Source organism: Ovis canadensis, chromosome 12 (assembly GCF_042477335.2).
Source record: "Ovis canadensis isolate MfBH-ARS-UI-01 breed Bighorn chromosome 12, ARS-UI_OviCan_v2, whole genome shotgun sequence".
In the NCBI taxonomy this organism is placed as follows: domain Eukaryota; kingdom Metazoa; phylum Chordata; class Mammalia; order Artiodactyla; family Bovidae; genus Ovis; species Ovis canadensis.
This window is the reverse complement of record NC_091256.1, coordinates 62,764,119-62,781,895: the sequence shown is the minus strand read 5'-3', so window position 1 is coordinate 62,781,895 and position 17,777 is coordinate 62,764,119. Positions and strand designations below refer to the sequence as shown.

Sequence of the window (17,777 nt, the reverse complement as noted above, 5' to 3'; positions counted from 1 at the left end):
TTGGACACGACTGAAGCGACTTAGCAGCAGCAGCAGCAGCTCACTCTGTGTCCCACTCTTAGCGACCCCATGGACTGTAGCCTGCCAGGCTCCTCTGTCCATAGGATTTTTCAGGCAAGAATAATGGGGTGGGTTGCCATTTCCTGCGGCAGGGGATCTGCTTGACCCAGGGATCGAACCTGCATCCCTTGTGTCTCCTGCATTGGCAGATGGATTCTTTACTACTAGTTCCTTTCCCAGAAGAGGCGCATTGGGGCTGTTAAGTGAAGGCACAGCAAGAACCCCATCTCTTCTTTCCTAGCCAGAGGAAGTTCTCTGCTCCCTCTTGGATAACCTAGGATAGCCTTCCTCTTTTAAGGTCACTGATTACATCTGCATGGTCCCTTTGACACATAATGGATTATATTTTCAGAGATCAGGGCATGGGCATTTCTGAGTCAAAGCTATGGTTTTTCCAATAGTCATGTATGGATGTGAGTGCGGGACCATAAAGAAGGCTGAGCACCGAAGAACTGATGCTTTCAAACTGTGGATTGAGAAGACTCTTGAGAGTCCCTTGGACTGCAAGGAGATCAAAACAGTCAATCCAAAAGGAAATTAACCCTGAATATTCCCTGGAAGGACTGATGCTGAAGCTGAAGCTCCAGTACATTGTCCATCTGATTTGAAGAACTGACTCATTGGAAAAGACCCTGATGCTGGGAAAGATTGAAGGCAAAAGGAGAAGAGGATGGCAGAGGAAGAGATGGTAAGATAGCATCACTGACTCAATGGACGTGGATTTGAGCAAACTCCGGGAGATAGTGGAGGACAGAGGAGCCTGGTGTGCTGCAGTCCATGGAGTCACAAAGAGTCAGACACGACTTAGTGACTGAACAACATCTTTGAGAGACCATTCTGCCCACCACATTAATACTCCCTCCTGCCTGGACCGTTGCTATGGGACTGGTTTGACAGTTTTTTGGGAGAAGTAGTGGGTCAACAACAGGGGCCATGGGGAAACATGGCTGGATGAGCTGGAGGGTGATAATATGATTATCAAGAATGGAGGGGGCAGGATTGCTGAGTGAGCACCTCAGCATTCAGGAAGCCGCCGGGCAGTTTGGGACCTGGAGATGAACCAGGGGTTGGAAATACGCATCCAACAGTCCAAGGGGTGGTGCAGCAGCCCCAGCCCATAGAAACAGACTGAGGAGGAAACAGATACAACCCTAGAATCCCGGGGAGCGTCTGAGGGGAGAGGAGCCTGGCGTGGAGACCTGGAAACAGAGAGGTGAGGGAGCCAGGAAGCTGTTGCTGGGTCAGGGGCGTTAATAACAGAGACAGCTGATGGTTACCGAGGGCTTGCTTCGTGCCAGGCCCTGCTCTTTGCACTTTCGAGTGTATTAACTCATTCCATCCTTAGGAGGTAAGGGCTGTAGTCTGCCCCAGTGACCTCACTGGGGCACAGATAGGCTGAGGATCCTGCCTGAGGTCACAGAGAGAGGCTGGGGTGCTGGTACCAGCCTCTGTGGAGCCTTGCTCATCCCGAGGGCTCTCCCAGGGAGACCAGGAGGGAGGATCAGCCGATGGGGAAGCAGAGAAGCTTCCTGTTTCATTCCACTCCTAGACTCGCCGTCCCACCAGCCCCTGGCCGTTTCCTCATATGCTTATTCTTTTGAAAACCCTGTTTTCCTACTATTTCTGCACTCCATCGCTTTCTGAGGCAGTGGGGGGCTGGGGTAAGGGGACAGACAAGACAGCAAAGAACCTGTTAAAAAGAAATAGGTCAAACACATACACATACACATTAATTTCAAAAATGTTTTCCTACTACTTTGAACACTTCATCAAGCAGTACCTTTTGTCAATTCTGTGAAGCCTAGCTTATGAAACTCACTTTTACAGTTCAAGAAGCAACAGCAGAGAAGCAAAGACCCATGCCCTGGGCTGCCCAGCTGGAGAGCAGCAGCGACGGGGCTTGAACTCCAGGCTTTCCGACTCCAGAGCACATCCTCCTGCTCCCAATAGAGAACACTTTGCATTCACTCCATGGTTTCTTCTAAAAACATGCATGCTTTTATATGTATTATGTCACCAATAACTTATAAGACTGTCCTAATGTTACCCTCATTTACAGATGAGGAAACTGAGGTATCACTTGCCCAAGGTCACCCTGCTAGGAAATGGGAGAGCTGAACTTGAGCCCAGTTCTTAGAGCTGAATAATATTCCACTCCATGGGTGGGTCACATTTTGCTTATCCAGTCATCAGTCGATGGACACATGGGTTGCTTCCACCTTTTGGCAATTGTGAATAGTTAGTGTCAGTCATTCAGTCGTGTCCGACTCTTTGCGACCCCATGAACTATAACCTCTCTCCATGGAATTCTCCAGGTCAGAATACTGGAGTGGGTGGCATTCACTTCTCCAGGGGATCTTCCCAACCCAGGGACTGAACCCGGGTCTCCCACATGGCAGGCAGATTCTTTACTGTCTGAGCCACCAGGAAACCCCAACTGTGAATCATGCTGCCATAAACATGAGTGTACAGATGTCTCTTCAAGTTCCTGATTTCAATTCTTTCGGGTATATGCCCAGAAGTGGACTCGCTGGATCACGTGATAATTTTATACTAAAATTTTTGAGAAGCCACCATACTTTTTTTCGTATCAGCCACACCGTTTTACATTCTCAGCAGTGCCTAAGTGTTCCACTTCCTCCACATCCTTGCCAACACATGTCATTTTCCGTTGTTCGCTTGTTTTTGATAATAGCCATCCAGGTGGTATGAGGTGATATCTCGTGGTTTTGATTTGCATTACCGTAATGATTAGTAATGTTGAGCATCTTTTCTGTTTGTTGGCCATTTGTGTATCTTCTTTGGAGAATGTCTATTCCAGTTCTTTGCCATATTCGATTAGGTTATTTGGGGTGTTTTGTTATAGAGTTATAGGAGTTCTCTTTTTAAAATATTTATGTATTTACTTCGCTGTGTCAGGCCTTAGTTGTAGCACGTGGGAGCAGCACACGAGCTCTTCAGTGTGGTGCCTGGCCTTCTCTCTGGTTGTGGTGCTTGGGCTCAGTAGTTACAGCATGCAAGCTTAGTTACCCCATAGCACGTGGGATCTTAGTTCCCTGACCAGGAATCAAATCCATGTCCCCTGCATTGGAAAATAGATTCTTAACCACTGGACCACCAGGGAAGTCCCTGTATATTCTCAATGTGTGTGCGTGCTAAGTCTCTTCAGTCGAGTCCAACTCTTTGCGACCCCATGGGGTGTAGCCCACCAGGCTCCTCTGTCCATGGGATTCTCCAGGCAGGAATACTGGAGTGGGTTGCCACTCCCTCCTCCAGGGGATCTTCCTGACCCAGGGATCGGCCTGTGTCTTTTACAGCTCCCGCATTGGCAAGCGGATTCTTTACCACTAACACCACCTGGGAAGCCTCATATTCTTGATATTAACTCTTTTTCAGTTACATGATTTGCAAGTATTTTCTCCCATTCTGTAGATGGCCTTTCACCCTGTTAATTGTGTCCTTTGATTCATAGAAGTTTTAAATTTTTATATAGTTGAATTTATCTGTTTTATTTTTGTTGCCTATGCTTTTGGTACCATATCCAAAAAAGCATTACCAAATCCAATGTCATAAAGCTTTCCTCCTATGTTTTCCTCTAAAAGTTTTATAGTTTTAAGCTATGTTTAAGTCTTTGAGCCAGGCTTCTGCAGTGGCTCAGTGGTAAAGAATCCTCCTGCAGTGCAGGAGACTCAGAAGACACGGGTTCAATCCTTGAGTCGGGAAGATCCTCTGGAGGAGGAAATGGCAACTGACTCCAGTATTCTTGCCTGGAAAAATACGATGGACAGAGGAGCCTGGTGAGCTAGAGTCCATGAGGTCACAGAGAGTCAGACAGGACTGAGCAAGCACAGCAATAAGTCTTTGATCCTCTTTGAGTTACTTTTTGTATACAATGTAAGGTAAGAGTCCAAGGTAATTCTTTTGCAGTTTTTCCTAGCATCAGTTGTTGAAAATACTGTTCTTTCACCCACTGGATGATCTTAGCAGCCTTGTGGAAAATCATTTGACCATACGTGCAAAGGTTTATTTCTGTGCTGTCCATCCTGTTCCATTGGTCTATATGCCTGACCTTATGTCAGTATCACACTGTTTCGATTAGTGTAGCTTTGCACCTATCAAAAGTAAGTTTTGAAATCAGTAAGTGTGAGACCTCCAACTTTTTCTTTTTCACGATCATTTTGACTATTCAGTTCCATTGAGATTCCGTATGAATTTTAGGATGGATTTTTCTGTTTCTACAAAAATTGCTATTGGGATTTTGATAAGGATTGCACTGAATCTGTAGATCCTTCTGGGTAGTAATGGCATCTTAAACAGTATAAGTCTTTCAATCCATGAATACAGGGTGTCTCTCCATTTATTTGTCTCCTCTTTAATCTCTGCCAGCAACACTTTATAGTTTTCAGTGTATACATCTTTTACCACCTTGGTTAAATTTATTCTAAAGTATTATTCTTTTTGATGCTATTTTAAATGAAATTATTTCCTCTTTTAACTTTTAAAAAAATTTTGGCTGCGCTGTGCCGCAGGTGGGATCTTAGTCCCTGACCAGTGATCAGACTTGCGCCCCCTGCAGTGGAATTGCAGCATCTTAACACTGGACCGCCAGGGAAGTCTCTGAAATTATATTTTTAACTTCCTTTTCAGATTGTTCATTGTGACTATAGAGAAATACAACCAGTGTTTGTGTGTTGATTTTGTATCCTACCACTTTGCTACTGATTTTTGTTTATTAGTTCTAACAGAGTTGTGTTTTCATGGACGCTTTAGGATTTAGTACATATAAGATCATGTAGTTTCTGAACAGAGATCATTTTACTTCTTCCTTTCCAATTTGGATTCCTTTATTCCTTTTTCTTGCTTATTTGGTCTGGCTAAGGCTTCCAGTAGTTTGTTGAATGGAAGTGGTAAAAGCAGGCATCTTGTTCTTGATTTTAGAAGAAAAGCTTTCAGTCTTTCACCTTTGAGTATGATGCCACCTGCAAACTTTTCATATTTGGCTTTTATCATGTTGAAGTAATTCCCTTCTATTTCCTTTCTGTTGAGTGCTTTTATCAGGAAAGAGTGTTGCATTCTGTGACATGCTTTTTTACGTCAGTTGAGATGATCACTTTTTTTCCTTCTTTCTGTTAATGTGATATATTACATGGATTGATTTTCATATGTTGAACCATCACTTCTTCATTCCAGGAATCAATCCCATCTGGTCATAGTGTATAATCCTTTTAATGTACTGATGGCTTCCGTTTGCTCATATTTTGTTGAGGATCTTGGTATCAGTGTTCATAAGAAATATTGGTCTGTTGTTTTCTTGTAGTGTCTTTGTCTGGTTTTGGTATCGAAATAATGCTGTCCTCTTCACCTTTTGAGTCTCAGCTTCTTCATCTCTAAATTGGAGATAGTAATAGGACCCTTGTATAGGGCTGTCATGCAGATTAAATGAAAGAATGCATACAGCATGCTTCAACAGGGCCCAGTTCATAGGAAGTTCTCAAAATATGTTAGAGGATGATGATAATAATAACAGTTTATCTCATGGTAGGACAGCTCAACAAGATGGAGCTTATATAATCAGTCTGCATCAGCAGCAGACTTCTGTCTGATAGGAGCATTTAGCAGTTTTCCAAGTAAAGGGAACAAGTGATATTATCAGGGAGAACTAAGAGGCTCTTTCCTTGCCTAACATGTGGTAGAGGTTCACGCAATTTTGTGAAGTCATTTAAAACTTCCTGCTTGCTTTGATTTCTTAATAGTGGCTTGTCAGCTTTTGGGGAACTGAAAGTAGTGAAGCCTGGGAAGAGAAAAGCAAAATGTAACACACAGAATTTCTCTTACTCATGGGAAATACTAAAGGTCCATAGGACACAAAGATCAAGGGGGATGGTGATGATGATGATATGGGTGGCATTTTCCAAAGAACTAATGTGTTTTCATGTTTTTTTATGCCTTATTTTTTTCTAACAGGTTTAGGTTTACAGGAAATTGATCAGATAGTACAAAGAGTTTCCATATATCCCACCACTCCCAACACAGTTTCCCCTGTTATTCACATTTTGTATCAGTGCAGTACATTTGTTACAATTGACGAACCAATATTGATGTGTTATTGTTAACTAAGTCCATAGCTTACATTAAGACTCACTTTTTGTGTTGTACATTGTTTGGTTTTGATAAATGTGTGGTGACAAGTCTCCACCATTATAGTATCATACAGAATAATTTCACTGCGCTAAAATCCCCTATTCTCCTCAAGCCCCTGGGCCCCTGGGCCCCTGGCAAGCACTGATCTTTTTGCTGTCCCTATAATCTTTACTTTTCCCAGAATTTCATACAGTTGAAATCATACAGTATGTAACCTTCTCAGACTAGGTTTTTTCTCTAAGCAATATGCACTTAAGATTCCTTCATGTCTTTTCATGATTTGATAACTCATTTGTTTTTAATCACTAATATTTCATAGTAGAGATGTACCATAATTTGTTTATTCATTTACCTTTTAAAGGATATCTTGGTTGCTTCCAGTTTATGGCAATTACGAATACAGATGCTATAAGCACTTAGAAATAAAGATGCTAAAAGTACGAATCCAAAATAAATGAGTCTTGGTGGATATAGAGAACAGACTTGTGGTTACCAAGGGAGGGGGGTCAGAGGAGGGATGGAGTGGAAGGTTGGAATTAGCAGATGTAAGCTATTACATATAGAATATATAAACAAGAAGATCCTACCATATAGCACAGGAAACCATATCTGACATCCTGTAATAAACCATAATGGAAAAGAGTATTTTAAAAGACTGTATATATCTATAACTGAATCACTTTGCTGTATAGCAGAAAGTAAATAACACTGTAAATCAGTGTAAAATAATAAATGAGTCAATAAGAAAACAAACATCCCAACTTAAGACTGGGAAAAAGATCTGAAGAGACACCTCACCAAAGAAGATATGCATGGACTTCCCTGGTGGTCTAGTGGCTAAGGCTCTGGGCTCCCAGTGTAGGAGGTCTGGGTTCAGTCCTTGGTCAAGAAACTAGATCTCGCATGCTGCACTAAGACCTGGTACAGCCAAATAAATAAATATTTTTCAAAAGATATACAGATGTAAAATAAGCATATGAAAAGATGTTAAATATCATATGTCATTAAGGAATTTCAAATAAACATGAAATATCTCTTCATTTATTTAAACTACTTTGATGTCTTTCATCAACATTTTATAGTTTTCTTCATATAGCTCTTTTTTTCATATAGCAAAGTATTTTATTTGAATAAATAAATTTATACTTAGTGAATAAAATTTATGGTTAGATTTATTCCTAAGCATTTCTTTCTCTCTTTTTTTTTGGTGCTAATGTTAAGCAGTGTTGTGTTTTTAATTTCAAATTCCAGTTGTTCACTGTTGGTTTATAAGATAGCAATTGACTTTTGCATATTAATCTTGTGTCCTGAAACCTTGCTATAATTGCTTATTAGTTCCAGGAGGGCTTTTTGTCAGTTCTTTGGGATTTTCTGCATAAGCAATCATGCAGTCTACAAAATGGGCAAAAGACCTGAACAGACACCTCACCAAAGAAGACATTTTTTCCTTCCCAATCTCTAATGTTTTATTCTCTTTTCCTGTCTTATTGCATTGGCTATGACATAAAAGGCAATGTTGAAAATGAGTGGTGAAAGGGGACATCTTCGCCTTATTCCTGATTTTAATTGGAAAGGTTTTAGTTTCTCACCATTAAGTATGATGTTAGCTTTTAGGCTTTTTAATGACGTACTTTATCAGGTTGAGGATGTTCCCCTTCATTCCTAATTTGCCAAGAGTTGTTGTGGTGGTTTGTTGGTTTATCATGGGTACTGTGCTTAGTTGATCAGTCGTGTCCAACTCTTTGCAACTCTCTGTCCATGGGGATTCTCTAGGCAAGAATACTGGAGTGAGCTGCCATGCCCTCCTTCAGGAGATCTTCCCAACCCCAGGGACTGAACCCAGGTCTCCCACATTGTAGGCAGATTCTTTACTATCTGAGCCATGAGGGAACCCACCAGGTTTATTATGAATGGGTGTTTAAATTATGTCAAATGCTCTTTTTTCAATCTACTGATAAGGCAATGTGATTTCTCTTCTTTACATTATTAATGTGATAGATTACATTGATTTCCAAATCTTTGCATACCTGGAATAAATCCCACTTGATTGTGGTATAATTCATTTTATATGTTATTGGATTCAATTTGCTAATATTTTGTTGAGGATTTTGCATCTTTCTGGAAAGGAAGAACTAGTCTACAGTTTTCCTGTCTTGTAATATCTTTATCTGATTTTGGTATTAGAGTAAGGTTGGCCTCACAGAATGTGTTAGGGAGTATTCCCTCTTCTGTTTTCCAAAAGAGATTATAGAGAACTGATATTCTTCATTTCAGTTCAGTCACTCAGTCATGTCCAATATTTTGCGATGCCATGGACTGCCATATGCCAGGCTTCCCTGTCCTTCACCAACTCCCAGAGCTTGCTCAAACTCATGTCCATCGAGTCGGTGATGCCATCCAAACATCTCATCCTCTGTCGAACCCTTCTCCTCCTGCCTTCAATCTTTCCCAGCATCAGGATCTTTTCCAATGAGTCAGTTCTTCACATCAGGTGGCCAAAGTATTGGAGTTTCAGCTTCAGCAGCAGTCCTCCCAATGAATATTCAGGGTTGATTTCCTTTAGGATTGACTGGTTGGATCTCCTTGCAGTCCAAGGGATTCTCAAGAGTCTTCTCCAACACCACAGTTCAAAAACATCAGTTCTTCGGCACTCAGCTTTCTTTATGGTCCAATTCTCACATTCATACATGGCTACTGGAAAAACCATAGCTTTGACTAGAGGGACCTTTGTTGGCAAAGTAATGTCTCTGCTTTTTAATACATTATCTAGGTTGGTCATAGCTTTTCTTCCAAGGAGCAGTCATCTTAATTTCATGGCTGCAGTCACCAACTGCAGTGATTTTGGAGCCCAAGAAAATAAAGTCTGTCACTGTTTCCATTGTTTCCCCATCTATTTGCCATGAAGTGATGGGACTGGATGCCATGATCTTAGTTTTCTGAATGTTGAGCTTTAAGCCAGCTTTTTCACTCTCCTCTTTCACTTTCATCAAGAGGCTCTTTAGTTCTTCACTTTCTGTCATAAGGGTCTACGTATCTGAGGTTACTGATATTTCTCCTGGCAATCTTGATTCCAGCTTGAGCTTCATCCAGCCCAGCATTTCACATGATGTACTCTGCATGTAAGTTAAATAAGCAGGGTTTCAATATACAGCCTTGACATACTCCTTTCCCAATTTGGAACCAGTCTGTTGTTCTATGTCCAGTTCTAACTGTTGCTTCTTGACCTCCATACAGATTTCTCAGGAGGCAAGTCAAGTGGTCTGGTATTCCCATCTCTTGAAGAATTTCCCACAGTTTGTGATCCACACTATCAAAAGCTTTGGTGTAGTCAATAAAGCAGAAGTAGATGTTTTTGTGGAACTCTCTTGCTTTTTCAATGATCCAACAGATGTTGTCAATTTGATATCTGATTCCTCTACCTTTTCTAAATCCAGCTTAAACATCTGGAAGTTCATGGTTCAAAACATACTGTTGAAGCCTGGCTTGGAGAATTTTAAACATTACTTTGCTAACATGTGAGATGAGTGCAACTGTACTGTAATTTGAACATTCTTTGGCATTGTCCTTCTTCGGAATTGGAATGAAAACTGACCTTTTCCAGTCCTGGGCCACTGCCGAGTTTTCCAAATTTGCTGGCATGTTGAGTGCAGCACTTTCACAGCATCATCTTTTAGGATCTGAAATAGCTCAACTGGAATTCCATCACCTCCACTAGCTTTATTTGTAGTGGTGCTTCCTAAGGCCTATTGACTTCACATTCCAGGGTGTCTGGCTCTAGGTAAGTGATCACACCATCATGGTTATCTGGGTCATGAAGATCTTTTTAATATAGTTCTGTGTATTTTTACCTCTTCTTAATGTCTTCTGCTTCTGTTAGGCCATACCATTTCTATCCTTTATTGTGCCCATCTTTGCATGAAATGTTCACTTAGTATCTCTAATTTTCTTGAAGAGATTTCTAGTCTTTCCCATTTTATTGTTTTCCTCTATTTCTTTGCATTGATCACTGAGGAAGACTTTCTTATCTCTCTGTGCTATTCTTTGGAACTCTGCATTCAAATGGGTATATCTTTCCTTTTTTCATTTGCGTTTTGCTTCTCTTCTTTTCTCAGCTACTTGTGAGGCCTCCTCAGACAACCATTTTGCCTTTCTGAATTTATTTTTTCTTGGGGATGGTCTTGATCTCTGCCTCCTGTACAGTGTCATGAACCTCCATCCATAGTTCTTCAGGCACTCTATCAGATCCAGTCCCTTGAATCTATTCGTCACTTCCACTGTATAATCATAAGGGATTTGATTTATGTCATACCTGAATGGTCTAGTGGTTTTCCCTACTGTCTTCAATTTAAGTCTGAATTTGGCAATAAGGAGTTCATGATCTTTCCTTAATATTTGGTAAAATTTTCCAGTGAACCCACCCAGGTATGGTACTTTCCATTTTGAAAGGTTATTCATTAGTGATTCAAATTCTTTAATAGATATGAGTCTACTCAGGGTATTTATTTCTGTTTGTGTGAGTTTTGGCAGATTGTGTCCTTCAAAGAATCGATCCACTTCATTAAGTTATCAAATGTGTGGACATAGAATTATTCATGCATTGCGTGCACGCTCAGTCATGTCCGACTCTTTGCAACCCTATGGAATGTAGTCTACCAGACTCCTTTGTCCATGGGATTTTTCCAGGCAAGAATACTAAAGTGGTTTCCATTTCCTACTCCGGGGATCTTCCTAACCCAGAGATGGAACTCACATCTCTTGCATCTCCTACATTGGCAGGTGGATTCTTTACCACTGTACCATGTGGGAAGCCCCTCAGAATTCATAATATCCCTTTTTTATCCCTTCAGTGTCCATAGGATCATGGCCTCTCTTTCATTTCTGATTTTAGTAATTTGTATCTTCTCTCTTTTTTTTCTTGATTATCCTGGTAGAAATTTGTCCATTTTATTGATTTTTTTTTTTTAAAAGAAAGCTCTCGATTTTGCTGACTTTTCTCTGTTATTTTCCTGTTTTGTTATTTCATTCATTGCTTTTTTTTCTTCTGCTTGTGGTAGGCTTGCATTGGTCTTCTTTTTCTAGTTTTATAAGGTGGAAGCTTATATTACTGATTTTAGGTCTTTCTTCTTTTCTAATATATGTGTGCAATGCCACAGATTTCCCTCCAAGAGCTGCTTTCATTCCATCTTGCAAATATTCATAGTTTGTATTTTCATTTTCACTTAACTCAAGATAATTTGTTTTATTTCTTGTGAGACTTCCTCTTTGACCCATCTGTTGTTTAGAAATGTACTGTCTAATCTCCAAATATTTGGGGATTTTCCATCTAGCTTTCTGGTATTGGTTTCTAATTTAATTCCAATGTGGTCTGAAAACAGTTCAGTTCAGTCGCTCAGTCCAACTCTTTGCGACCCCATGAACCGCAGCATGCCAGGCCTCCCTGTCCATCACCAACTCCTGGAGTTCACCCATACCTATGTCCGTCGAGTCAGTGATGCCATCCAATCATCTCATCCTCCGTCATCCCCTTCTCCTCCTGCCCTCAATCTTCCCCAGCATCAGGGTCTTTTCAAATGAGTCAGCTCTTTGCATCAGGTGGCCAAAGTATTGGAGTTTCAGCTTCAACATCACTCCTCCTAATGAACACCCAGGACTGATCTCCTTTAGGATGGACTAGTTGGATCTCCTTGCAGTCCAAGGGACTCTCAAGAGTCTTCGCCAACACCACAGTTCAAAAGCATCAATTCTTAGGCACTCAGCTTTCTTTATAGTCCAACTTTCACATCCATACATGACCACTGGAAAAACCATAGCCTTGACTAGATGGACCTTTGTTGGCAAAGTAACGTCTCTGCTTTTTAATATGCTATCTCAGTTCAGTTCAGTTCAGTCACTCAGTCGTGTCCGACTCTTTGCGACCCCATGAATTGCAGCATGCCAGGCCTCCCTGTCCATCACCAACTCCCAGAGTTCACTCAGACTCACGTCTATCGAGTCCGTGATGCCATCCAGCCATCTCATCCTCTGTCGTCCCCTTCTCCTCCTGCCCCCAATCCCTCCCAGCATCAGAGTCTTTTCCAATGAGTCAACTCTTCGCATGAGGTGGCCAAAGTACTGGAGCTTCAGCTTTAGCATCATTCCTTCCAAAGAAATCCCAGGGTTGATCTCCTTCCGAATGGACTGGTTGGATCTCCTTGCAGTCCAAGGGACTCTCAAGAGTCTTCTCCAACACCACAGTTCAAAAGCATCAATTCTTCGGTGCTCAGCCTTCTTCACAGTCCAACTCTCACATCCATACATGACCACAGGAAAAACCATAGCCTTGACTAGAAGGACCTTAGTCAGCAAAGTAATGTCTCTGCTTTTGAATATGCTGTCTAGGTTGGTCATAACTTTTCTTCCAAGGAGTAAGTGTCTTTTAATTTCATGGCTGCAATCACCATCTGCAGTGATTTTGGAGCCCAGAAAAATAAAGTCAGCCACTGTTTCCACTGTTTCCCCATCTATTTGCCATGAAGTGATGGGACCAGATGCCATGATCTTTGTTTTCTGAATGTTGAGCTTTAAGCCAACTTTTTCACTCTCCCTCTTTCACTTTCATCAAGAGGCTTTTTAGTTCCTCTTCACTTTCTGCCATAAGGGGTGTCATGTGCATATCTGAGGTTATTGATATTTCTCCCAGCAATCTTGATTCCAGCTTATGTTTCTTCCAGCCCAGTGTTTCTTAGGATGTACTCTGCATATAAGTTTAATAAGCAGGGTGACAATATACAGCCTTGACATACTCCTTTTCCTATTTGGAACCAGTCTGTTGTTTCATGTCCAGTTCTAACTGTTGCTTCCTGGCCTGCATACAGGTTTCTCAAGAGGCAGGTCAGGTGGTCCAGTATGCACATACTTTGCATAATTTCTATTCTCTTTACATTTGTTGATGTTTTGTGGCCCAGAATGTGGTCTATTTGGTGAGTGTTCCACATGAGCTTGAGAAGGGTGTGTGATTGGTTGTGGCACGAAGTTGTGTGGCTATCTGTTAGATCAGATGATTGACAGTGCTGTTCAGTTCGACTGTATTCTTACTAATTCTCTGCCTGCTGGATCTGCCCACTGCTGATAGAGGGATGCTGCGGTCTCTAGCTGTCATGGTGGATTTGTCTGTTTCTTCCTGCAGTTCTATCAGTTTTTGTCTCCCATATTTTGATGCTCTGTTGTTGGGCGCATGTAATGAAGGACTGTTACATCATTCTAGAGAATCAATCCCATTATCGTAATGTAACACCTCTCTTTATCCCTGATAACCTTCCTTGCTCTAGTCGGTTCTATCTGAAATTAATGTAGCTACTCCTGCTTTCTTCTTGTGTTTCAATATTTAAATGTCAAAGTGATTGGTAGGAGTTTGCAAAGTACTCAGGCAAACCTGGGTACAAAGCCAGGCGAGTCAAGCTGGGTGACTGTGGGCACACTTCATCATTCTGTGCCTCAGTTTCCTCATCTAAAAAGTCAGGAACTATCAGACCTACAGCATAGCGCAGGGAACTATATTCAGTATCTTGTACTAACCTGTAATGGAAAAGAATTTGAAAAAGGATATATATTATGTGTGTGTGTGTGTGTGTGTAATGTAATCACTTTGCTATATACCAGAAACTAACACAACACTGTAAATCAACTATCTGTGCTGTGCTCTGTCGCTCAGTCGTGTCCAACTCTTTGCAACCCCGTGGACTGTAACCCACCAGGCCCCTCTGTCCATGGCGATTCTCCAGGCAAGAATACTGGAGTGGATTCCCATACCCTCCTCCAGGGGATCCTCGCAACCCAGGGATTGAACCCATGTCTCCCACCTTGCAGGTGTACTCTTTACCATCTAAGCCACCAGGGAAATGTTTAAATGAGGCAGTGCCCCTTTGGATTATTGTGAAGATGTGGGATGTATATATAAGTGGGATGTTAGTATAGATTTCTAAGTCCAAGTACTCTGTATGAAAGTTGAGTGAGGAACTCTGAGAAGAATTAACTTAGAAAATAATTGCGAAGTCTCAGGCTGGAGTGGATGGCTCATAGGCAGTGTGCTGAAAAGACAGAAAACTTCACATATGCCCTGAAGCCCGTAGTCCAGGGCACCCAGGCAGGTGAATGTGATATTTCTTCCTTGGGGCTGAGTTTTGCTCCCTCTTAAGCGAAACTGCATAGGAGCCCTCTGCCCCCGCTGCCAGTTCACTGTCTGAAATCCCTTTCTTTGGGGGGCAATGTGGTCACACCAGGGCCCCTACTGAAAACCAGATCATCTTTGGATAGATAAATTCTGACTAGCTTTTAAGAAGCACTAGAAATAATTAATCACATGGGAAAACCAAGACTTTTCAAAAGTAGCTATAAAACCTGTTGTGGGATTTTCCTGGTGGTCCCATGGTTAAGGTTCTGATCTTCCAAAGCAGGGAGTGCAGGTTCGATCCCTGGTGAGGGAACTAGATCCCATATGCCATGCCAAAAATAAATAAATTAGTAGGATATAAATTAACAAAAAAGAAAAAGGTGAGAAAATAAAATTTAATAAATAGAAAGATCGTGAACATAGGAAAAAGACTGAATCGCTGCGTTCAGACAGAGCCTGCCTCTGGGGAACAAGAGTCTAAGTGATTTTAATGTCTTCTTTATGTTTTTCTCTAGCTCTCATTTTCTGCATTGTTAAGAAAAAACGTGTTTTTCTAAAAAATGAATAGAACAAACAAATGATAACAATAATCATTATAAAACCTCCCCTTCACTTTAACACTTGCAGTAAATAACTGACCTTTCTGGTTTGTGTTGGGCCATTTCTGCTGTCTTGCCATTTGGGACAACCCAAAGTATACTCACGTGGGATCATAGAAAGACTGGCCAATTCCTGACTAGTTCCCCCAAGTTCCCTCTTGCCTCTCTGTGGTGGCTGACTCCCTGTCCAACGGCTTGGGCAACTATTCTGGGTCTGGTGTCAGACAAAGCCCATGGCCCTCTGTTCACTTGCTGTGTGGCCTTAGGCTAGTCACTTAACCTCTCTGAACTTCAGCATCCTCTGACTGCAGTGACCATCCAGTCAAATGAAGCCATTAGCACACTGAGGCACCCAGTGTCAGTAGCACTAGTAAGTATTAAGGCCCCCCTCATTATTCCCACTTTCCTGGCTCTGACTGTCCCCCCTTCTCCATTTCAGTCTGCAGACATCGACAACCATCACGCGCTCATCGAATATAATGAGGCTGAGGGCAGCTTTGTTCTCCAGGACTTCAATTCCCGCAGCGGCACCTTTGTCAATGAGTGCCACATTCAGAACGTGGCTGTGAAGCTCTTACCGGGAGACCTGTTGAGGTTCGGCACTGGAGGGCTGACCTACGAACTGGTCATTGAAAACCCAGCCTCGGTGAGTCCAGGCCCCTGCGGGGTGGGGGTTGTGGGGCAGAGGTACCGTCTGTGCAGCTCGGGGCTCAGATGTGGCCAAAGGTGGAGGTGGTCCAGAGCGCATCAGTTTGCCCTCAGCTACACACACTCTGGCAGCCACAGGACCCAATTCTGTGAAGGTCAGACCCATCCGGTGGGCCCCAGGGAGGAGCGAATCACAGCGCCCTCTACTGGTAATTTCTTAGAATTACAGGCAAGAGTTGCCTAGCAACCAGCCCAGAACTAGTGTATTTTCCTGAAAAGTGAAGCTTGCAAGCAGAGATGGAAAGCAGTGTGTGCTTTTGAAGATGCAGGACGGATGCTTCGTTTTTAGGCAGATCAGTGCTCTACAACTTCCTAGCTTTGAGACCTCGGCCAGGGTTCTTTGCATGCTTGGGTCTGGGTGTTATCAACGGTGCAGGGCATTGAGAGAGTATAGAAAGGGTTAACAGCCTTGTTAGGAAGGCCACAGGTTCCCAAGCAGCCGGAGGAAATAAACTGCAAGTGGTAGACGTTTTTTTCCCTTCTCTTTACAAAATTAAAACTCAGCATTCAAAAAACTAAGATCATGGCATCCAGTCCCATCACGTTCTGGCAAATAGTTGGGGGAAACAATGGAAACAGTGACAAACTTTATTTTCTTGGGCTCCAAAATCACTGTAGATGGTGAATGCAGCCATGAAATTAAAAGACGCTTGCTCCTTGGAAGAAAAGCTATGACAAACCTAGACAGCATATTGAAAAGCAGAGACGTTGCCAACAAAGGTTCCTCTAGTCAAAGCTATGGTTTTTCCAGTAGTCATGTATGGATATGAGAGTTGGATGATAAAGAAGGCTGAGTACAGAAGAATTGATCCTTTTGAACTGTGGTGTTGGAGAAGACTCTTGAGAGTCCCTTGGACTGCAAGGAGATCCAACCAGTCCATCCTAAAGGAAATCAGTCCTGGGTGTTCATTAGAAGGACTGATGCTTAAGCTGAACCTGCAATACTTTGGCCACCTGATACGAAGAACTGACTCATTGGAAAAGACCCTGATGCTGGGAAAGATTAAAGGTGGGAGGAGAAGGGGACGACAGAGGATAAAGATGGTTGGATGGCATAACCAACTCAATGAAAATGAGTTTGAGCAAGCTCCCAGAGATGGTGAAGGCCAGGGAAGCCTGGTGTGCTGCAGTCCATGGGATCACAAAGAGTCGGACACAACTGAGTGACTGAACAATACAAAATTAAAGGATGTTTTTTCTTCTAATCCTGTGTTTCATGGTGATACCTGGTTTTGCCTGAACTTAACTTTTCTCAAACCTTGAACTAACCAGTGTGTTTCTCTTATGGAAATGTTTTTCTTAAGCTATGTTAATGAAACTATGTATTTGCTTTGGAATATGCCTTTCTTCAAGATTCATGTCAATTGTTTGATGCCCAGAGATGACTCCCCTTGTTCCAATGCTGTTTCAAAATACATGTTGTAGGAGAGGGCCCTGGTGCAACTCTCAGTCTTGAGGTGTTTCTTTTATCTGATTAGCAGTTTGCTAACAGGTATAAAATGCCTTGCCAACAAGTAGCAAGGGGGCGCTCTTTCTGTCCCCTTCTGATGTCTGTTTCAGAAGCTTTCTCTATCCCTTTTATACTTTGTTTATTTTAACTGGAGGTTAATTACTTAACAATATTGTGGTGGTTTTTACCATACATTGACGTGAATCAGCCACGGGTGTACATGTACTTTGCTACACAAAAGCTCCGAGTGATCAAGTCTCATCTCTGGTCCCAGATTGAATTCCTCTCCTCAGCGAATCCCAGTGTAACTCACCGCTCACGGCCGTAACCTTTCAGTATCTATGTGTAAAAAGTCAAAATCAGTGTCTGGTGGAAATAGACACTCCACACCTGGTAACTGTCCTCACACCTTGGATCAGAAATGTTCCTGGATCAGGACCTAAAGTATGGCCCCAGGTTAATCAGAACATAACCCAAAACTCGCCCATCAAAGCTCAGTGGGGAGACAGGATGGAGGGTGGTTAGCAACACAGGCCTGGGTCAGAACCCCAGCTCTGCCACTGGCCCACTCAGTGTGCCCTTGCACAAGCCACTGGACCCCTCAGAACCTCCATTTCCTCACCTACAAATGGGGCCAATGGCAGTAATGTCTTTGCAAGCTTGTCTCAAG

The 17,777-nt window shown here is 42.3% G+C and overlaps 1 protein-coding gene across 8 annotated transcripts in view; it reads left to right on the top strand.

Moving 5' to 3' along the window:
* FHAD1 (forkhead associated phosphopeptide binding domain 1) overlaps positions 1–17,777 on the top strand; it is a 163,845-nt gene that overhangs the window by 17,325 nt on the left and 128,743 nt on the right. For all 8 annotated transcript variants that reach the window (XM_069545933.1, XM_069545930.1, XM_069545935.1 and 5 more), the window contains exon 3: positions 15,389–15,595. In XM_069545933.1, coding sequence (XP_069402034.1) covers positions 15,389–15,595 — 207 coding nt within the window. The remainder of the gene's footprint in view (positions 1–15,388; positions 15,596–17,777) is intronic.